This window comes from Coregonus lavaretus, assembly GCF_964263955.1.
Source record: "Coregonus lavaretus genome assembly, contig: HAP1_SCAFFOLD_1097, whole genome shotgun sequence".
NCBI lineage: Eukaryota > Metazoa > Chordata > Actinopteri > Salmoniformes > Salmonidae > Coregonus > Coregonus lavaretus.
Window position 1 is genome coordinate 47,602 of NW_028161420.1, and position 22,153 is coordinate 69,754.

The window sequence follows — 22,153 nt, forward strand, 5'->3', positions numbered from 1 at the left end:
CCACAAATTCTGACAAACTCCAAGCATTGATTATGCAAGAATGGGCTGCCATCAGTCAGGATGTGGCCCAGAAGTTAATTGACAGCATGCCAGGGCGGATTGCAGAGGTCTTGAAAAAGAAGGGTCAACACTGCAAATATTGACTCTTTGCATGAACTTAATGTAATTGTCAATAAAAGCCTTTGACACTTATGGAATGCTTGTAATTATACTTCAGTATACCATAGTAACATCTGACAAAAATATCTAAAACACTGAAGCAGCAAACTTTGTGAAGACCAATACTTGTGTCATTCTCAAAACTTTTGACCACGACTGTATATGTGGTTGTGTGGAACCTCCTGTATATGTGGTAGTGTGTAACCTCCTGTACATGTGGTTGTGTATTCCCTCCTGTATATGTGGTGGTGTGGAACCTCCTGTATATGTGGTGGTGTTAAGCTCCTGTACATGTGGTTGTGTTAACCTCCTGTATATGTGGTGGTGTGTAACCTCCTGTATATGTGGTTGTGTTAACCTCCTGTATATGTGGTTGTGTTAACCTCCTGTACATGTGGTTGTTATCCGAGCAGCAGTCTGGTGAGCAGTTCACTGAGGATGATTCCAGCGGTGAGGATGAGGAGCATGAGGATGACAGCCAGCCCACGACGATGAACCAGCTGTCTGACAGTCAACCTCACCGTACTGACTACCTCTAACTCAACCCCACCCAGCCCCTCCCCAGGGCTCTGGTCACTGGGTGGGACCGCCTCCGACCAGCCTAGAGGGTTACACACCATGTAAAGACATTGGGCTGTGGTTAAAAAAAACATGTCAAAACTTACAGAGCTCTATATGTCAAGTGTCATACTGCATATGTAATCATGGAACTTGGAATATATGGAACCGTAAAACTTGGAATATATGGAACCGTGGGAATTTGGAATACATGGAACCGTGGGATTTGGAATATATGGAACCGTAAAACTTGGAATATATGGAACCGTGGGAATTTGGAATACATGGAACCGTGGGATTTGGAATATATGGAACCGTAAAACTTGGAATATATGGAACCGTGGGAATTTGGAATACATGGAACCGTGGGATTTGGAATACATGGAACCGTGGGATTTGGAATACATGGAACCGTGGGATTTGGAATATATGGAACCGTGGGATTTGGAATATATGGAACCGTGGGATTTGGAATAAATGGAACCGTGGGATTTGGAATATATGGAACCGTAAAACTTGGAATATATGGAACCGTGGGAATTTGGAATACATGGAACCGTGGGATTTGGAATACATGGAACCGTGGGATTTGGAATACATGGAACCGTGGGATTTGGAATATATGGAACCGTGGGATTTGGAATACATGGAACCGTGGGATTTGGAATATATGGAACCGTAAAACTTGGAATATATGGAACCGTGGGATTTGGAATACATGGAACCGTGGGAGTTGGAATACATGGAACCGTGGGATTTGGAATACATGGAACCGTGGGATTTGGAATATATGGAACCGTGGGATTTGGAATATATGGAACCGTGGGATTTGGAATATATGGAACCGTGGGAATTTGGAATACATGGAACCGTGGGATTTGGAATACATGGAACCGTGGGATTTGGAATACATGGAACCGTGGGATTTGGAATACATGGAACCGTGGGATTTGGAATATATGGAACCGTGGGAATTTGGAAAACATGGAACCGTGGGATTTGGAATACATGGAACCGTGGGATTTGGAATACATGGAACCGTGGGATTTGGAATATATGGAACCGTGGGATGTGGAATACATGGAACCGTGGGATTTGGAATATATGGAACCGTAAAACTTGGAATATATGGAACCGTGGGAATTTGGAATACATGGAACCGTGGGATTTGGAATACATGGAACCGTGGGATTTGGAATACATGGAACCGTGGGATTTGGAATATATGGAACCGTGGGATTTGGAATATATGGAACCGTGGGATTTGGAATACATGGAACCGTGGGATTTGGAATATATGGAACCGTAAAACTTGGAATATATGGAACCGTGGGAATTTGGAATACATGGAACCGTGGGATTTGGAATACATGGAACCGTGGGATTTGGAATACATGGAACCGTGGGATTTGGAATATATGGAACCGTGGGAATTTGGAATACATGGAACCGTGGGATTTGGAATACATGGAACCATGGGTTTGGAATACATGGAACCGTGGGATTTGGAATATATGGAACCGTGGGATTTGGAATACATGGAACCGTGGGATTTGGAATATATGGAACCGTAAAACTTGGAATATATGGAACCGTGGGAATTTGGAATACATGGAACCGTGGGATTTGGAATACATGGAATCGTGGGATTTGGAATACATGGAACCGTGGGATTTGGAATATATGGAACCGTGGGATTTGGAATATATGGAACCGAGGGATTTGGAATACATGGAACCGTGGGATTTGGAATATATGGAACCGTAAAACTTGGAATACATGGAACCGTGGGAATTTGGAATACATGGAACCGTGGGATTTGGAATATATGGAACCGTAAAACTTGGAATATATGGAACCGTGGGAATTTGGAATACATGGAACCGTGGGATTTGGAATACATGGAACCGTGGGATTTGGAATACATGGAACCGTGGGATTTGGAATATATGGAACCGTGGGATTTGGAATATATGGAACCGTGGGATTTGGAATACATGGAACCGTGGGATTTGGAATATATGGAACTGTAAAACTTGGAATATATGGAACCGTGGGAATTTGGAATACATGGAACCGTGGGATTTGGAATACATGGAACCGTGGGATTTGGAATACATGGAACCGTGGGATTTGGAATATATGGAACCGTGGGAATTTGGAATATATGGAACCGTGGGATTTGGAATACATGGAACCGTGGGATTTGGAATACATGGAACCGTGGGATTTGGAATATATGGAACCGTGGGATTTGGAATATATGGAACCGTGGGATTTGGAATACATGGAACCGTGGGATTTGGAATATATGGAACCGTAAAACTTGGAATATATGGAACCGTGGGAATTTGGAATACATGGAACCGTGGGAGTTGGAATACATGGAACCGTGGGATTTGGAATATGTGGAACCGTGGGATTTGGAATATATGGAACCGTGGGATTTGGAATATATGGAACCGTGGGATTTGGAATACATGGAACCGTGGGATTTGGAATACATGGAACCGTAAAACTTGGAATATATGGAACCGTGGGAATTTGGAATACATGGAACCGTGGGATTTGGAATACATGGAACCGTGGGATTTGGAATACATGGAACCGTGGGATTTGGAATATATGGAACCGTGGGATTTGGAATACATGGAACCGTGGGATTTGGAATATATGGAACCGTAAAACTTGGAATATATGGAACCGTGGGAATTTGGAATACATGGAACCGTGGGATTTGGAATACATGGAACCGTGGGATTTGGAATACATGGAACCGTGGGATTTGGAATATATGGAACCGTGGGAATTTGGAAAACATGGAACCGTGGGATTTGGAATACATGGAACCGTGGGATTTGGAATACATGGAACCGTGGGATTTGGAATATATGGAACCGTGGGATTTGGAATACATGGAACCGTGGGATTTGGAATATATGGAACCGTAAAACTTGGAATATATGGAACCGTAGGAATTTGGAATACATGGAACCGTGGGATTTGGAATACATGGAACCGTGGGATTTGGAATACATGGAACCGTGGGATTTGGAATATATGGAACTGTGGGATTTGGAATATATGGAACCGTGGGATTTGGAATACATGGAACCGTGGGATTTGGAATATATGGAACCGTAAAACTTGGAATATATGGAACCGTGGGAATTTGGAATACATGGAACCGTGGGATTTGGAATACATGGAACCGTGGGATTTGGAATACATGGAACCGTGGGATTTGGAATATATGGAACCGTGGGAATTTGGAATACATGGAACCGTGGGATTTAGAATACATGGAACCGTGGGATTTGGAATACATGGAACCGTGGGATTTGGAATATATGGAACCGTGGGATTTGGAATATATGGAACCGTGGGATTTGGAATACATGGAACCGTGGGATTTGGAATATATGGAACCGTAAAACTTGGAATATATGGAACCGTGGGAATTTGGAATACATGGAACCGTGGGATTTGGAATACATGGAACCGTGGGATTTGGAATATATGGAACAGTGGGATTTGGAATATATGGAACCGTGGGATTTGGAATACATGGAACCGTGGGATTTGGAATATATGGAACCGTAAAACTTGGAATACATGGAACCGTGGGAATTTGGAATACATGGAACCGTGGGATTTGGAATACATGGAACCGTGGGATTTGGAATACATGGAACCGTGGGATTTGGAATATATGGAACCGTGGGATTTGGAATATATGGAACCGTGGGATTTGGAATACATGGAACCGTGGGATTTGGAATATATGGAACCGTAAAACTTGGAATATATGGAACCGTGGGAATTTGGAATACATGGAACCATGGGATTTGGAATACATGGAACCGTGGGATTTGGAATACATGGAACCGTGGGATTTGGAATATATGGAACCGTGGGATTTGGAATATATGGAACAGTGGGATTTGGAATATATGGAACCGTGGGATTTGGAATATATGGAACCGTGGGATTTGGAATATATGGAACCGTGGGATTTGGAATACATGGAACCGTGGGATTTGGAATACATGGAACCGTGGGATTTGGAATACATGGAACCGTGGGATTTGGAATACATGGAACCGTGGGATTTGGAATACATGGAACCGTGGGATTTGGAATACATGGAACCGTAAAACTTGGAAAATATGGAACAGTAATAATAATAATAATAATAATATGCCATTTAGCAGACGCTTTTATCCAAAGCGACTTACAGTCATGTGTGCATAAATTTTTTGGTATGGGTGGTCCCGGGGATCGAACCCACTACCTTGGCGTTACAAGCGCCGTGCTCTACCAGCTGAGCTAAACTTGGAATATATGGAACCGTGGGATTTGGAATATATGGAACTGTAAAACTTGGAATATATGGAATCGTGGGATTTGGAATATATGGAACTGTGGGATTTGGAATACATGGAACCGTGGGATTTGGAATATATGGAACAGTGGGATTTAGAATATATGGAACCGTAAAACTTGGAATATATGGAACCGTGGGATTTGGAATACATGAAACCGTGGGATTTGGAATATATGGAACCGTGGGATTTGGAATATATGGAACCGTGGGATTTGGAATATATGGAACAGTGGGATTTGGAATATATGGAACCGTGGGATTTGGAATATATGGAACAGTGGGATTTGGAATATATGGAACCGTGGGATTTGGAATATATGGAACCGTGGGATTTGGAATACATGGAACCGTGGGATTTGGAATAAATGGAACCGTGGGATTTGGAATACATGGAACCGTGGGATTTGGAATACATGGAACCGTGGGATTTGGAATACATGGAACCGTGGGATTTGGAATATATGGAACCGTGGGATTTGGAATACATGGAACCGTGGGATTTGGAATACATGGAACCGTGGGATTTGGAATATATGGAACCGTGGGATTTGGAATACATGGAACCGTGGGATTTGGAATATATGGAACCCGTGGGATTTGGAATATATGGAACCGTGGGATTTGGAATACATGGAACCGTGGGATTTGGAATATATGGAACCGTAAAACTTGGAATATATGGAACCGTGGGAATTTGGAATACATGGAACCGTGGGATTTGGAATACATGGAACCGTGGGATTTGGAATACATGGAACCGTGGGATTTGGAATATATGGAACTGTGGGATTTGGAATATATGGAACCGTGGGATTTGGAATACATGGAACCGTGGGATTTGGAATATATGGAACCGTAAAACTTGGAATATATGGAACCGTGGGAATTTGGAATACATGGAACCGTGGGATTTGGAATACATGGAACCGTGGGATTTGGAATACATGGAACCGTGGGATTTGGAATATATGGAACCGTGGGAATTTGGAATACATGGAACCGTGGGATTTAGAATACATGGAACCGTGGGATTTGGAATACATGGAACCGTGGGATTTGGAATATATGGAACCGTGGGATTTGGAATATATGGAACCGTGGGATTTGGAATACATGGAACCGTGGGATTTGGAATATATGGAACCGTAAAACTTGGAATATATGGAACCGTGGGAATTTGGAATACATGGAACCGTGGGATTTGGAATACATGGAACCGTGGGATTTGGAATATATGGAACAGTGGGATTTGGAATATATGGAACCGTGGGATTTGGAATACATGGAACCGTGGGATTTGGAATATATGGAACCGTAAAACTTGGAATACATGGAACCGTGGGAATTTGGAATACATGGAACCGTGGGATTTGGAATACATGGAACCGTGGGATTTGGAATACATGGAACCGTGGGATTTGGAATATATGGAACCGTGGGATTTGGAATATATGGAACCGTGGGATTTGGAATACATGGAACCGTGGGATTTGGAATATATGGAACCGTAAAACTTGGAATATATGGAACCGTGGGAATTTGGAATACATGGAACCATGGGATTTGGAATACATGGAACCGTGGGATTTGGAATACATGGAACCGTGGGATTTGGAATATATGGAACCGTGGGATTTGGAATATATGGAACAGTGGGATTTGGAATATATGGAACCGTGGGATTTGGAATATATGGAACCGTGGGATTTGGAATATATGGAACCGTGGGATTTGGAATACATGGAACCGTGGGATTTGGAATACATGGAACCGTGGGATTTGGAATACATGGAACCGTGGGATTTGGAATACATGGAACCGTGGGATTTGGAATACATGGAACCGTGGGATTTGGAATACATGGAACCGTAAAACTTGGAAAATATGGAACAGTAATAATAATAATAATAATAATATGCCATTTAGCAGACGCTTTTATCCAAAGCGACTTACAGTCATGTGTGCATAAATTTTTTGGTATGGGTGGTCCCGGGGATCGAACCCACTACCTTGGCGTTACAAGCGCCGTGCTCTACCAGCTGAGCTAAACTTGGAATATATGGAACCGTGGGATTTGGAATATATGGAACTGTAAAACTTGGAATATATGGAATCGTGGGATTTGGAATATATGGAACTGTGGGATTTGGAATACATGGAACCGTGGGATTTGGAATATATGGAACAGTGGGATTTAGAATATATGGAACCGTAAAACTTGGAATATATGGAACCATGGGATTTGGAATACATGAAACCGTGGGATTTGGAATATATGGAACCGTGGGATTTGGAATATATGGAACCGTGGGATTTGGAATATATGGAACAGTGGGATTTGGAATATATGGAACCGTGGGATTTGGAATATATGGAACAGTGGGATTTGGAATATATGGAACCGTGGGATTTGGAATATATGGAACCGTGGGATTTGGAATACATGGAACCGTGGGATTTGGAATAAATGGAACCGTGGGATTTGGAATACATGGAACCGTGGGATTTGGAATACATGGAACCGTGGGATTTGGAATACATGGAACCGTGGGATTTGGAATATATGGAACCGTGGGATTTGGAATACATGGAACCGTGGGATTTGGAATACATGGAACCGTGGGATTTGGAATATATGGAACCGTGGGATTTGGAATACATGGAACCGTGGGATTTGGAATATATGGAACCCGTGGGATTTGGAATATATGGAACCGTGGGATTTGGAATACATGGAACCGTGGGATTTGGAATATATGGAACCGTAAAACTTGGAATATATGGAACCGTGGGAATTTGGAATACATGGAACCGTGGGATTTGGAATACATGGAACCGTGGGATTTGGAATACATGGAACCGTGGGATTTGGAATATATGGAACCGTGGGATTTGGAATATATGGAACCGTGGGAATTTGGAATACATGGAACCGTGGGATTTGGAATACATGGAACCGTGGGATTTGGAATACATGGAACCGTGGGATTTGGAATATATGGAACCGTGGGATTTGGAATATATGGAACCGTGGGAATTTGGAATACATGGAACCGTGGGATTTGGAATACATGGAACCGTGGGATTTGGAATACATGGAACCGTGGGATTTGGAATATATGGAACCGTGGGATTTGGAATATATGGAACAGTGGGATTTGGAATACATGGAACCGTGGGATTTGGAATATATGGAACCGTAAAACTTGGAATATATGGAACCGTGGGAATTTGGAATACATGGAACCGTGGGATTTGGAATACATGGAACCGTGGGATTTGGAATACATGGAACCGTGGGATTTGGAATATATGGAACCGTGGGATTTGGAATACATGGAACCGTGGGATTTGGAATATATGGAACCGTGGGATTTGGAATATATGGAACCGTGGGATTTGGAATACATGGAACCGTGGGATTTGGAATACATGGAACCGTAAAACTTGGAATATATGGAACCGTGGGATTTGGAATACATGGAACCGTAAAACTTGGAATATATGGAACCGTGGGATTTGGAATATATGGAACCGTGGGATTTGGAATATATGGAACCGTAAAACTTGGAAAATATGGAACAGTAATAATAATAATAATAATAATATGCCATTTAGCAGACGCTTTTATCCAAAGAGACTTACAGTCATGTGTGCATAAATTTTTTGGTATGGGTGGTCCCGGGGATCGAACCCACTACCTTGGCGTTACAAGCGCCGTGCTCTACCAGCTGAGCTAAACTTGGAATATATGGAACCGTGGGATTTGGAATATATGGAACTGTAAAACTTGGAATATATGGAATCGTGGGATTTGGAATATATGGAACCGTGGGATTTGGAATACATGGAACCGTGGGATTTGGAATACATGGAACCGTGGGATTTGGAATATATGGAACAGTGGGATTTAGAATATATGGAACCGTAAAACTTGGAATATATGGAACCGTGGGATTTGGAATATATGGAACCGTGGGATTTGGAATATATGGAACAGTGGGATTTGGAATATATGGAACCGTGGGATTTGGAATATATGGAACCGTGGGATTTGGAATATATGGAACCGTGGGATTTGGAATACATGGAACCGTGGGATTTGGAATACATGGAACCGTGGGATTTGGAATACATGGAACCGTGGGATTTGGAATACATGGAACCGTGGGATTTGGAATACATGGAACCGTGGGATTTGGAATACATGGAACCGTAAAACTTGGAAAATATGGAACAGTAATAATAATAATAATAATAATATGCCATTTAGCAGACGCTTTTATCCAAAGCGACTTACAGTCATGTGTGCATACATTTTTTGGTATGGGTGGTCCCGGGGATCGAACCCACTACCTTGGCGTTACAAGCGCCGTGCTCTACCAGCTGAGCTAAACTTGGAATATATGGAACCGTGGGATTTGGAATATATGGAACTGTAAAACTTGGAATATATGGAATCGTGGGATTTGGAATATATGGAACTGTGGGATTTGGAATACATGGAACCGTGGGATTTGGAATATATGGAACAGTGGGATTTAGAATATATGGAACCGTAAAACTTGGAATATATGGAACCGTGGGATTTGGAATACATGAAACCGTGGGATTTGGAATATATGGAACCGTGGGATTTGGAATATATGGAACCGTGGGATTTGGAATATATGGAACAGTGGGATTTGGAATATATGGAACCGTGGGATTTGGAATATATGGAACAGTGGGATTTGGAATATATGGAACCGTGGGATTTGGAATATATGGAACCGTGGGATTTGGAATACATGGAACCGTGGGATTTGGAATAAATGGAACCGTGGGATTTGGAATACATGGAACCGTGGGATTTGGAATACATGGAACCGTGGGATTTGGAATACATGGAACCGTGGGATTTGGAATATATGGAATCGTGGGATTTGGAATACATGGAACCGTGGGATTTGGAATACATGGAACCGTGGGATTTGGAATATATGGAACCGTGGGATTTGGAATACATGGAACCGTGGGATTTGGAATATATGGAACCCGTGGGATTTGGAATATATGGAACCGTGGGATTTGGAATACATGGAACCGTGGGATTTGGAATATATGGAACCGTAAAACTTGGAATATATGGAACCGTGGGAATTTGGAATACATGGAACCGTGGGATTTGGAATACATGGAACCGTGGGATTTGGAATACATGGAACCGTGGGATTTGGAATATATGGAACCGTGGGATTTGGAATATATGGAACCGTGGGAATTTGGAATACATGGAACCGTGGGATTTGGAATACATGGAACCGTGGGATTTGGAATACATGGAACCGTGGGATTTGGAATATATGGAACCGTGGGAATTTGGAATACATGGAACCGTGGGATTTGGAATACATGGAACCGTGGGATTTGGAATACATGGAACCGTGGGATTTGGAATATATGGAACCGTGGGATTTGGAATATATGGAACAGTGGGATTTGGAATACATGGAACCGTGGGATTTGGAATATATGGAACCGTAAAACTTGGAATATATGGAACCGTGGGAATTTGGAATACATGGAACCGTGGGATTTGGAATACATGGAACCGTGGGATTTGGAATACATGGAACCGTGGGATTTGGAATATATGGAACCGTGGGATTTGGAATATATGGAACCGTGGGATTTGGAATACATGGAACCGTGGGATTTCGAATATATGGAACCGTAAAACTTGGAATACATGGAACCGTGGGAATTTGGAATACATGGAACCGTGGGATTTGGAATACATGGAACCGTGGGATTTGGAATACATGGAACCGTGGGATTTTGAATATATGGAACCGTGGGATTTGGAATATATGGAACCGTGGGATTTGGAATACATGGAACCGTGGGATTTGTAATATATGGAACCGTAAAACTTGGAATATATGGAACCGTGGGAATTTGGAATACATGGAACCATGGGATTTGGAATACATGGAACCGTGGGATTTGGAATATATGGAACCGTGGGATTTGGAATATATGGAACCGTGGGATTTGGAATATATGGAACCGTGGGATTTGGAATATATGGAACCGTGGGATTTGGAATACATGGAACCGTGGGATTTGGAATACATGGAACCGTAAAACTTGGAATATATGGAACCGTGGGATTTGGAATATATGGAACCGTAAAACTTGGAAAATATGGAACAGTAATAATAATAATAATAATAATATGCCATTTAGCAGACGCTTTTATCCAAAGCGACTTACAGTCATGTGTGCATAAATTTTTGGGTATGGGTGGTCCCGGGGATCGAACCCACTACCTTGGCGTTACAAGCGCCGTGCTCTACCAGCTGAGCTAAACTTGGAATATATGGAACCGTGGGATTTGGAATATATGGAACTGTAAAACTTGGAATATATGGAATCGTGGGATTTGGAATATATGGAACCGTGGGATTTGGAATACATGGAACCGTGGGATTTGGAATACATGGAACCGTGGGATTTGGAATATATGGAACAGTGGGATTTAGAATATATGGAACCGTAAAACTTGGAATATATGGAACCGTGGGATTTGGAATATATGGAACCGTGGGATTTGGAATATATGGAACAGTGGGATTTGGAATATATGGAACCGTGGGATTTGGAATATATGGAACCGTGGGATTTGGAATATATGGAACCGTTGGATTTGGAATACATGGAACCGTGGGATTTGGAATATATGGAACCGTGGGATTTGGAATACATGGAACCGTGGGATTTGGAATACATGGAAACGTGGGATTTGGAATACATGGAACCGTGGGATTTGGAATACATGGAACCGTAAAACTTGGAATATATGGAACCGTGGGATTTGGAATATATGGAACCGTAAAACTTGGAAAATATGGAACAGTAATAATAATAATAATAATATGCCATTTAGCAGACGCTTTTATCCAAAGCGACTTACAGTCATGTGTGCATAAATTTTTTGGTATGGGTGGTCCCGGGGATCGAACCCACTACCTTGGCGTTACAAGCGCCGTGCTCTACCAGCTGAGCTAAACTTGGAATATATGGAACCGTGGGATTTGGAATATATGGAACTGTAAAACTTGGAATATATGGAATCGTGGGATTTGGAATATATGGAACCGTGGGATTTGGAATACATGGAACCGTGGGATTTGGAATATATGGAACAGTGGGATTTAGAATATATGGAACCGTAAAACTTGGAATATATGGAACCGTGGGATTTGGAATACATGAAACCGTGGGATTTGGAATATATGGAACCGTGGGATTTGGAATATATGGAACAGTGGGATTTGGAATACATGAAACCGTGGGATTTGGAATATATGGAACCGTGGGATTTGGAATATATGGAACAGTGGGATTTGGAATATATGGAACCGTGGGATTTGGAATATATGGAACCGTGGGATTTGGAATACATGAAACCGTGGGATTTGGAATATATGGAACCGTGGGATTTGGAATATATGGAACAGTGGGATTTGGAATATATGGAACCGTGGGATTTGGAATATATGGAACAGTGGGATTTGGAATATATGGAACCGTGGGATTTGGAATATATGGAACCGTGGGATTTGGAATACATGGAACCGTGGGATTTGGAATACATGGAACCGTGGGATTTGGAATACATGGAACCGTGGGATTTGGAATACATGGAACCGTGGGATTTGGAATATAAAGAACCGTGGGATTTGGAATATATGGAACCGTGGGATTTGGAATACATGGAACCGTGGGATTTGGAATATATGGAACCGTAAAACTTGGAATATATGGAACCGTGGGAATTTGGAATACATGGAACCGTGGGATTTGGAATACATGGAACCGTGGGATTTGGAATACATGGAACCGTGGGATTTGGAATATATGGAACCGTGGGATTTGGAATACATGGAACCGTGGGATTTGGAATACATGGAACCGTGGGATTTGGAATACATGGAACCGTGGGATTTGGAATACATGGAACCGTGGGATTTGGAATATATGGAACCGTGGGATTTGGAATACATGGAACCGTGGGATTTGGAATACATGGAACCGTGGGATTTGGAATATATGGAACCGGGGGATTTGGAATACATGGAACCGTGGGATTTGGAATACATGGAACCGTGGGATTTGGAATATATGGAACCGTGGGATTTGGAATATATGGAACCGTGGGATTTGGAATACATGGAACCGTGGGATTTGGAATATATGGAACCGTAAAACTTGGAATATATGGAACCGTGGGAATTGGAATATATGGAACTGTAAAACTTGGAATATATGGAATCGTGGGATTTGGAATATATGGAACCGTGGGATTTGGAATACATGAAACCGTGGGATTTGGAATATATGGAACCGTGGGATTTGGAATATATGGAACAGTGGGATTTGGAATATATGGAACCGTGGGATTTGGAATATATGGAACCGTGGGATTTGGAATACATGAAACCGTGGGATTTGGAATATATGGAACCGTGGGATTTGGAATATATGGAACAGTGGGATTTGGAATATATGGAACAGTGGGATTTGGAATATATGGAACCGTGGGATTTGGAATATATGGAACAGTGGGATTTGGAATATATGGAACCGTGGGATTTGGAATATATGGAACCGTGGGATTTGGAATACATGGAACCGTGGGATTTGGAATACATGGAACCGTGGGATTTGGAATACATGGAACCGTGGGATTTGGAATATATGGAACCGTGGGATTTGGAATAAATGGAACCGTGGGATTTGGAATACATGGAACCGTGGGATTTGGAATACATGGAACCGTGGGATTTGGAATACATGGAACCGTGGGATTTGGAATATATGGAACCGTGGGATTTGGAATACATGGAACCGTGGGATTTGGAATACATGGAACCGTGGGATTTGGAATATATGGAACCGTGGGATTTGGAATACATGGAACCGTGGGATTTGGAATATATGGAACCGTGGGATTTGGAATATATGGAACCGTGGGATTTGGAATACATGGAACCGTGGGATTTGGAATATATGGAACCGTAAAACTTGGAATATATGGAACCGTGGGAATTTGGAATACATGGAACCGTGGGATTTGGAATACATGGAACCGTGGGATTTGGAATACATGGAACCGTGGGATTTGGAATATATGGAACCGTGGGATTTGGAATATATGGAACCGTGGGATTTGGAATACATGGAACCGTGGGATTTGGAATATATGGAACCGTAAAACTTGGAATATATGGAACCATGGGAATTTGGAATACATGGAACCGTGGGATTTGGAATACATGGAACCGTGGGATTTGGAATACATGGAACCGTGGGATTTGGAATATATGGAACCGTGGGAATTTGGAATACATGGAACCGTGGGATTTGTAATACATGGAACCGTGGGATTTGGAATACATGGAACCGTGGGATTTGGAATATATCGAACCGTGGGATTTGGAATATATGGAACCGTGGGATTTGGAATACATGGAACCGTGGGATTTGGAATGTATGGAACCGTAAAACTTGGAATATATGGAACCTTGGGAATTTGGAATACATGGAACCGTGGGATTTGGAATACATGGAACCGTGGGATTTGGAATACATGGAACCGTGGGATTTGGAATATATGGAACCCTGGGATTTGGAATATATGGAACCGTGGGATTTGGAATACATGGAACCGTGGGATTTGGAATATATGGAACCGTAAAACTTGGAATACATGGAACCGTGGGAATTTGGAATACATGGAACCGTGGGATTTGGAATACATGGAACCGTGGGATTTGGAATACATGGAACCGTGGGAATTTGGAATACATGGAACCGTGGGATTTGGAATACATGGAACCGTGGGATTTGGAATACATGGAACCGTGGGATTTGGAATATATGGAACCGTGGGATTTGGAATATATGGAACCGTGGGATTTGGAATACATGGAACCGTGGGATTTGGAATACATGGAACCGTAAAACTTGGAATATATGGAACCGTGGGATTTGGAATACATGGAACCGTGGGATTTGGAATACATGGAACCGTGGGATTTGGAATACATGGAACCGTGGGATTTGGAATATATGGAACCGTGGGATTTGGAATATATGGAACCGTGGGATTTGGAATACATGGAACCGTGGGATTTGGAATATATGGAACAGTGGGATTTGGAATATATGGAACCGTGGGATTTGGAATATATGGAACCGTGGGATTTGGAATACATGGAACCGTGGGATTTGGAATACATGGAACCGTGGGATTTGGAATATATGGAACAGTGGGATTTGGAATATATGGAACCGTGGGATTTGGAATATATGGAACCGTGGGATTTGGAATACATGGAACCGTGGGATTTGGAATACATGGAACCGTGGGATTTGGAATACATGGAACCGTGGGATTTGGAATATATGGAACCGTGGGATTTGGAATACATGGAACCGTGGGATTTGGAATACATGGAACCGTGGGATTTGGAATACATGGAACCGTGGGATTTGGAATACATGGAACCGTGGGATTTGGAATATATGGAACCGTGGGATTTGGAATACATGGAACCGTGGGATTTGGAATACATGGAACCGTGGGATTTGGAATATATGGAACCGTGGGATTTGGAATACATGGAACCGTGGGATTTGGAATATATGGAACCGTGGGATTTGGAATATATGGAACCGTGGGATTTGGAATACATGGAACCGTGGGATTTGGAATATATGGAACCGTGGGATTTGGAATACATGGAACCGTGGGATTTGGAATACATGGAACCGTGGGATTTGGAATACATGGAACCGTGGGATTTGGAATACATGGAACCGTGGGATTTGGAATACATGGAACCGTGGGATTTGGAATATAAAGAACCGTGGGATTTGGAATATATGGAACCGTGGGATTTGGAATACATGGAACCGTGGGATTTGGAATATATGGAACCGTAAAACTTGGAATATATGGAACCGTGGGAATTTGGAATACATGGAACCGTGGGATTTGGAATACATGGAACCGTGGGATTTGGAATACATGGAACCGTGGGATTTGGAATATATGGAACCGTGGGAATTTGGAATACATGGAACCGTGGGATTTGTAATACATGGAACCGTGGGATTTGGAATACATGGAACCGTGGGATTTGGAATATATGGAACCGTGGGATTTGGAATATATGGAACCGTGGGATTTGGAATACATGGAACCGTGGGATTTGGAATATATGGAACCGTAAAACTTGGAATATATGGAACCGTGGGAATTTGGAATACTTGGAACCGTGGGATTTGGAATACATGGAACCGTGGGATTTGGAATATATGGAACCGTGGGATTTGGAATACATGGAACCGTGGGATTTGGAATATATGGAACCGTGGGATTTGGAATATATGGAACCGTGGGATTTGGAATACATGGAACCGTGGGATTTGGAATATATGGAACCGTAAAACTTGGAATATATGGAACCGTGGGAATTTGGAATACATGGAACCGTGGGATTTGGAATACATGGAACCGTGGGATTTGGAATACATGGAACCGTGGGATTTGGAATATATGGAACCGTGGGATTTGGAATATATGGAACCGTGGGATTTGGAATACATGGAACCGTGGGATTTGGAATACATGGAACCGTGGGATTTGGAATATATGGAACCGTGGGATTTGGAATATATGGAACCGTGGGATTTGGAATACATGGAACCGTGGGATTTGGAATATATGGAACCGTGGGATTTGGAATACATGGAACCGTGGGATTTGGAATATATGGAACCGTAAAACTTGGAATATATGGAACCGTGGGAATTTGGAATACATGGAACCGTGGGATTTGGAATACATGGAACCGTGGGATTGGGAATACATGGAACCGTGGGATTTGTAATATATGGAACCGTGGGAATTTGGAATACATGGAACCGTGGGATTTGTAATACATGGAACCGTGGGATTTGGAATACATGGAACCGTGGGATTTGGAATACATGGAACCGTGGGATTTGGAATATATGGAACCGTGGGATTTGGAATACATGGAACCGTGGGATTTGGAATACATGGAACCGTAAAACTTGGAATATATGGAACCGTGGGATTTGGAATATATGGAACCGTGGGTTTTGGAATATATGGAACCGTGGGATTTGGAATATATGGAACCGTGGGATTTGGAATACATGGAACCGTGGGATTTGGAATACATGGAACCGTAAAACTTGGAATATATGGAACCGTGGGATTTGGAATATATGGAACCGTGGGATTTGGAATATATGGAACCGTGGGATTTGGAATACATGGAACCGTGGGATTTGGAATACATGGAACCGTGGGAATTTGGAATACATGGAACCGTGGGATTTGGAATACATGGAACCGTGGGATTTGGAATACATGGAACCGTGGGATTTGGAATATATGGAACCGTGGGATTTGGAATATATGGAACCGTGGGATTTGGAATACATGGAACCGTGGGATTTGGAATACATGGAACCGTAAAACTTGGAATATATGGAACCGTGGGATTTGGAATACATGGAACCGTGGGATTTGGAATACATGGAACCGTGGGATTTGGAATACATGGAACCGTGGGATTTGGAATATATGGAACCGTGGGATTTGGAATATATGGAACCGTGGGATTTGGAATACATGGAACCGTGGGATTTGGAATATATGGAACAGTGGGATTTGGAATATATGGAACCGTGGGATTTGGAATATATGGAACCGTGGGATTTGGAATACATGGAACCGTGGGATTTGGAATACATGGAACCGTGGGATTTGGAATATATGGAACAGTGGGATTTGGAATATATGGAACCGTGGGATTTGGAATATATGGAACCGTGGGATTTGGAATACATGGAACCGTGGGATTTGGAATACATGGAACCGTGGGATTTGGAATACATGGAACCGTGGGATTTGGAATATATGGAACCGTGGGATTTGGAATACATGGAACCGTGGGATTTGGAATACATGGAACCGTGGGATTTGGAATACATGGAACCGTGGGATTTGGAATACATGGAACCGTGGGATTTGGAATATATGGAACCGTGGGATTTGGAATACATGGAACCGTGGGATTTGGAATATATGGAACCGTGGGATTTGGAATACATGGAACCGTGGGATTTGGAATACATGGAACCGTGGGATTTGGAATACATGGAACCGTGGGATTTGGAATACATGGAACCGTGGGATTTGGAATACATGGAACCGTGGGATTTGGAATATAAAGAACCGTGGGATTTGGAATATATGGAACCGTGGGATTTGGAATACATGGAACCGTGGGATTTGGAATATATGGAACCGTAAAACTTGGAATATATGGAACCGTGGGAATTTGGAATACATGGAACCGTGGGATTTGGAATACATGGAACCGTGGGATTTGGAATACATGGAACCGTGGGATTTGGAATATATGGAACCGTGGGAATTTGGAATACATGGAACCGTGGGATTTGTAATACATGGAACCGTGGGATTTGGAATACATGGAACCGTGGGATTTGGAATATATGGAACCGTGGGATTTGGAATATATGGAACCGTGGGATTTGGAATACATGGAACCGTGGGATTTGGAATATATGGAACCGTAAAACTTGGAATATATGGAACCGTGGGAATTTGGAATACATGGAACCGTGGGATTTGGAATACATGGAACCGTGGGATTTGGAATACATGGAACCGTGGGATTTGGAATATATGGAACCGTGGGATTTGGAATATATGGAACCGTGGGATTTGGAATACATGGAACCGTGGGATTTGGAATATATGGAACCGTGGGATTTGGAATACATGGAACCGTGGGATTTGGAATATATGGAACCGTAAAACTTGGAATACATGGAACCGTGGGAATTTGGAATACATGGAACCGTGGGATTTGGAATACATGGAACCGTGGGATTTGGAATACATGGAACCGTGGGATTTTGAATATATGGAACCGTGGGATTTGGAATATATGGAACCGTGGGATTTGGAATACATGGAACCGTGGGATTTGGAATATATGGAACCGTAAAACTTGGAATATATGGAACCGTGGGAATTTGGAATACATGGAACCATGGGATTTGGAATACATGGAACCGTGGGATTTGGAATACATGGAACCGTGGGATTTGGAATATATGGAACCGTGGGATTTGGAATATATGGAACCGTGGGATTTGGAATACATGGAACCGTGGGATTTGGAATACATGGAACCGTAAAACTTGGAATATATGGAACCGTGGGATTTGGAATATATGGAACCGTGGGATTTGGAATATATGGAACCGTAAAACTTGGAAAATATGGAACAGTAATAATAATAATAATAATATGCCATTTAGCAGACGCTTTTATCCAAAGCGATTTACAGTCATGTGTGCATAAATTTTTTGGTATGGGTGGTCCCGGGGATCGAACCCACTACCTTGGCGTTACAAGCGCCGTGCTCTACCAGCTGAGCTAAACTTGGAATATATGGAACCGTGGGATTTGGAATATATGGAACTGTAAAACTTGGAATATATGGAATCGTGGGATTTGGAATATATGGAACCGTGGGATTTGGAATACATGGAACCGTGGGATTTGGAATACATGGAACCGTGGGATTTGGAATATATGGAACAGTGGGATTTAGAATATATGGAACCGTAAAACTTGGAATATATGGAAACGGGGGATTTGGAATATATGGAACCGTGGGATTTGGAATATATGGAACAGTGGGATTTGGAATATATGGAACCGTGGGATTTGGAATATATGGAACCGTGGGATTTGGAATATATGGAACCGTGGGATTTGGAATACATAGAACCGTGGGATTTGGAATATATGGAACCGTGGGATTTGGAATACATGGAACCGTGGGATTTGGAATACATGGAACCGTGGGATTTGGAATACATGGAAACGTGGGATTTGGAATACATGGAACCGTGGGATTTGGAATACATGGAACCGTAAAACTTGGAATATATGGAACCGTGGGATTTGGAATATATGGAACCGTAAAACTTGGAAAATATGGAACAGTAATAATAATAATAATAATATGCCATTTAGCAGACGCTTTTATCCAAAGCGACTTACAGTCATGTGTGCATAAATTTTTTGGTATGGGTGGTCCCGGGGATCGAACCCACTACCTTGGCGTTACAAGCGCCGTGCTCTACCAGCTGAGCTAAACTTGGAATATATGGAACCGTGGGATTTGGAATATATGGAACTGTAAAACTTGGAATATATGGAATCGTGGGATTTGGAATATATGGAACCGTGGGATTTGGAATACATGGAACCGTGGGATTTGGAATATATGGAACAGTGGGATTTAGAATATATGGAACCGTAAAACTTGGAATATATGGAACCGTGGGATTTGGAATACATGAAACCGTGGGATTTGGAATATATGGAACCGTGGGATTTGGAATATATGGAACAGTGGGATTTGGAATACATGAAACCGTGGGATTTGGAATATATGGAACCGTGGGATTTGGAATATATGGAACAGCGGGATTTGGAATATATGGAACCGTGGGATTTGGAATATATGGAACCGTGGGATTTGGAATACATGAAACCGTGGGATTTGGAATATATGGAACCGTGGGATTTGGAATATATGGAACAGTGGGATTTGGAATATATGGAACCGTGGGATTTGGAATACATGAAACCGTGGGATTTGGAATATATGGAACCGTGGGATTTGGAATATATGGAACAGTGGGATTTGGAATATATGGAACCGTGGGATTTGGAATATATGGAACCGTGGGATTTGGAATACATGAAACCGTGGGATTTGGAATATATGGAACCGTGGGATTTGGAATATATGGAACAGTGGGATTTGGAATATATGGAACCGTGGGATTTGGAATATATGGAACAGTGGGATTTGGAATATATGGAACCGTGGGATTTGGAATATATGGAACCGTGGGATTTGGAATACATGGAACCGTGGGATTTGGAATAAATGGAACCGTGGGATTTGGAATACATGGAACCGTGGGATTTGGAATATATGGAACCGTGGGATTTGGAATATATGGAACCGTGGGATTTGGAATACATGGAACCGTGGGATTTGGAATACATGGAACCGTGGGATTTGGAATACATGGAACCGTGGGATTTGGAATATATGGAACCGTGGGATTTGGAATACATGGAACCGTGGGATTTGGAATACATGGAACCGTGGGATTTGGAATACATGGAACCGTGGGATTTGGAATACATGGAACCGTGGGATTTGGAATATATGGAACCGTGGGATTTGGAATACATGGAACCGTGGGATTTGGAATACATGGAACTGTGGGATTTGGAATATATGGAACCGTGGGATTTGGAATACATGGAACCGTGGGATTTGGAATACATGGAACCGTGGGATTTGGAATATATGGAACCGTGGGATTTGGAATACATGGAACCGTGGGATTTGGAATATATGGAACCGTAAAACTTGGAATATATGGAACCGTGGGAATTGGAATATATGGAACCGTAAAACTTGGAAAATATGGAACAGTAATAATAATATGCCATTTAGCAGACGCTTTTATCCAAAGCGACTTACAGTCATGTGTGCATAAATTTTTTGGTATGGGTGGTCCCGGGGATCGAACCCACTACCTTGGCGTTACAAGCGCCGTGCTCTACCAGCTGAGCTAAACTTGGAATATATGGAACCGTGGGATTTGGAATATATGGAACTGTAAAACTTGGAATATATGGAATCGTGGGATTTGGAATACATGAAACCGTGGGATTTGGAATATATGGAACCGTGGGATTTGGAATATATGGAACAGTGGGATTTGGAATACATGAAACCGTGGGATTTGGAATATATGGAACCGTGGGATTTGGAATATATGGAACAGTGGGATTTGAAATATATGGAACCGTGGGATTTGGAATATATG

General features: G+C 42.2%; 1 protein-coding gene across 1 annotated transcript in view; it reads right to left on the minus strand.

Moving 5' to 3' along the window:
- Window positions 1–340: 340 nt before the first annotated feature.
- LOC311120698 (multidrug and toxin extrusion protein 1-like) overlaps window positions 341–22,153 on the minus strand; it is a 70,802-nt gene continuing 48,989 nt past the window's right edge. The window contains exon 17 of the mRNA XM_084195271.1: window positions 341–760. Coding sequence (XP_084051397.1) covers window positions 561–760 — 200 coding nt within the window. The 3' untranslated portion in view covers window positions 341–560. The remainder of the gene's footprint in view (window positions 761–22,153) is intronic.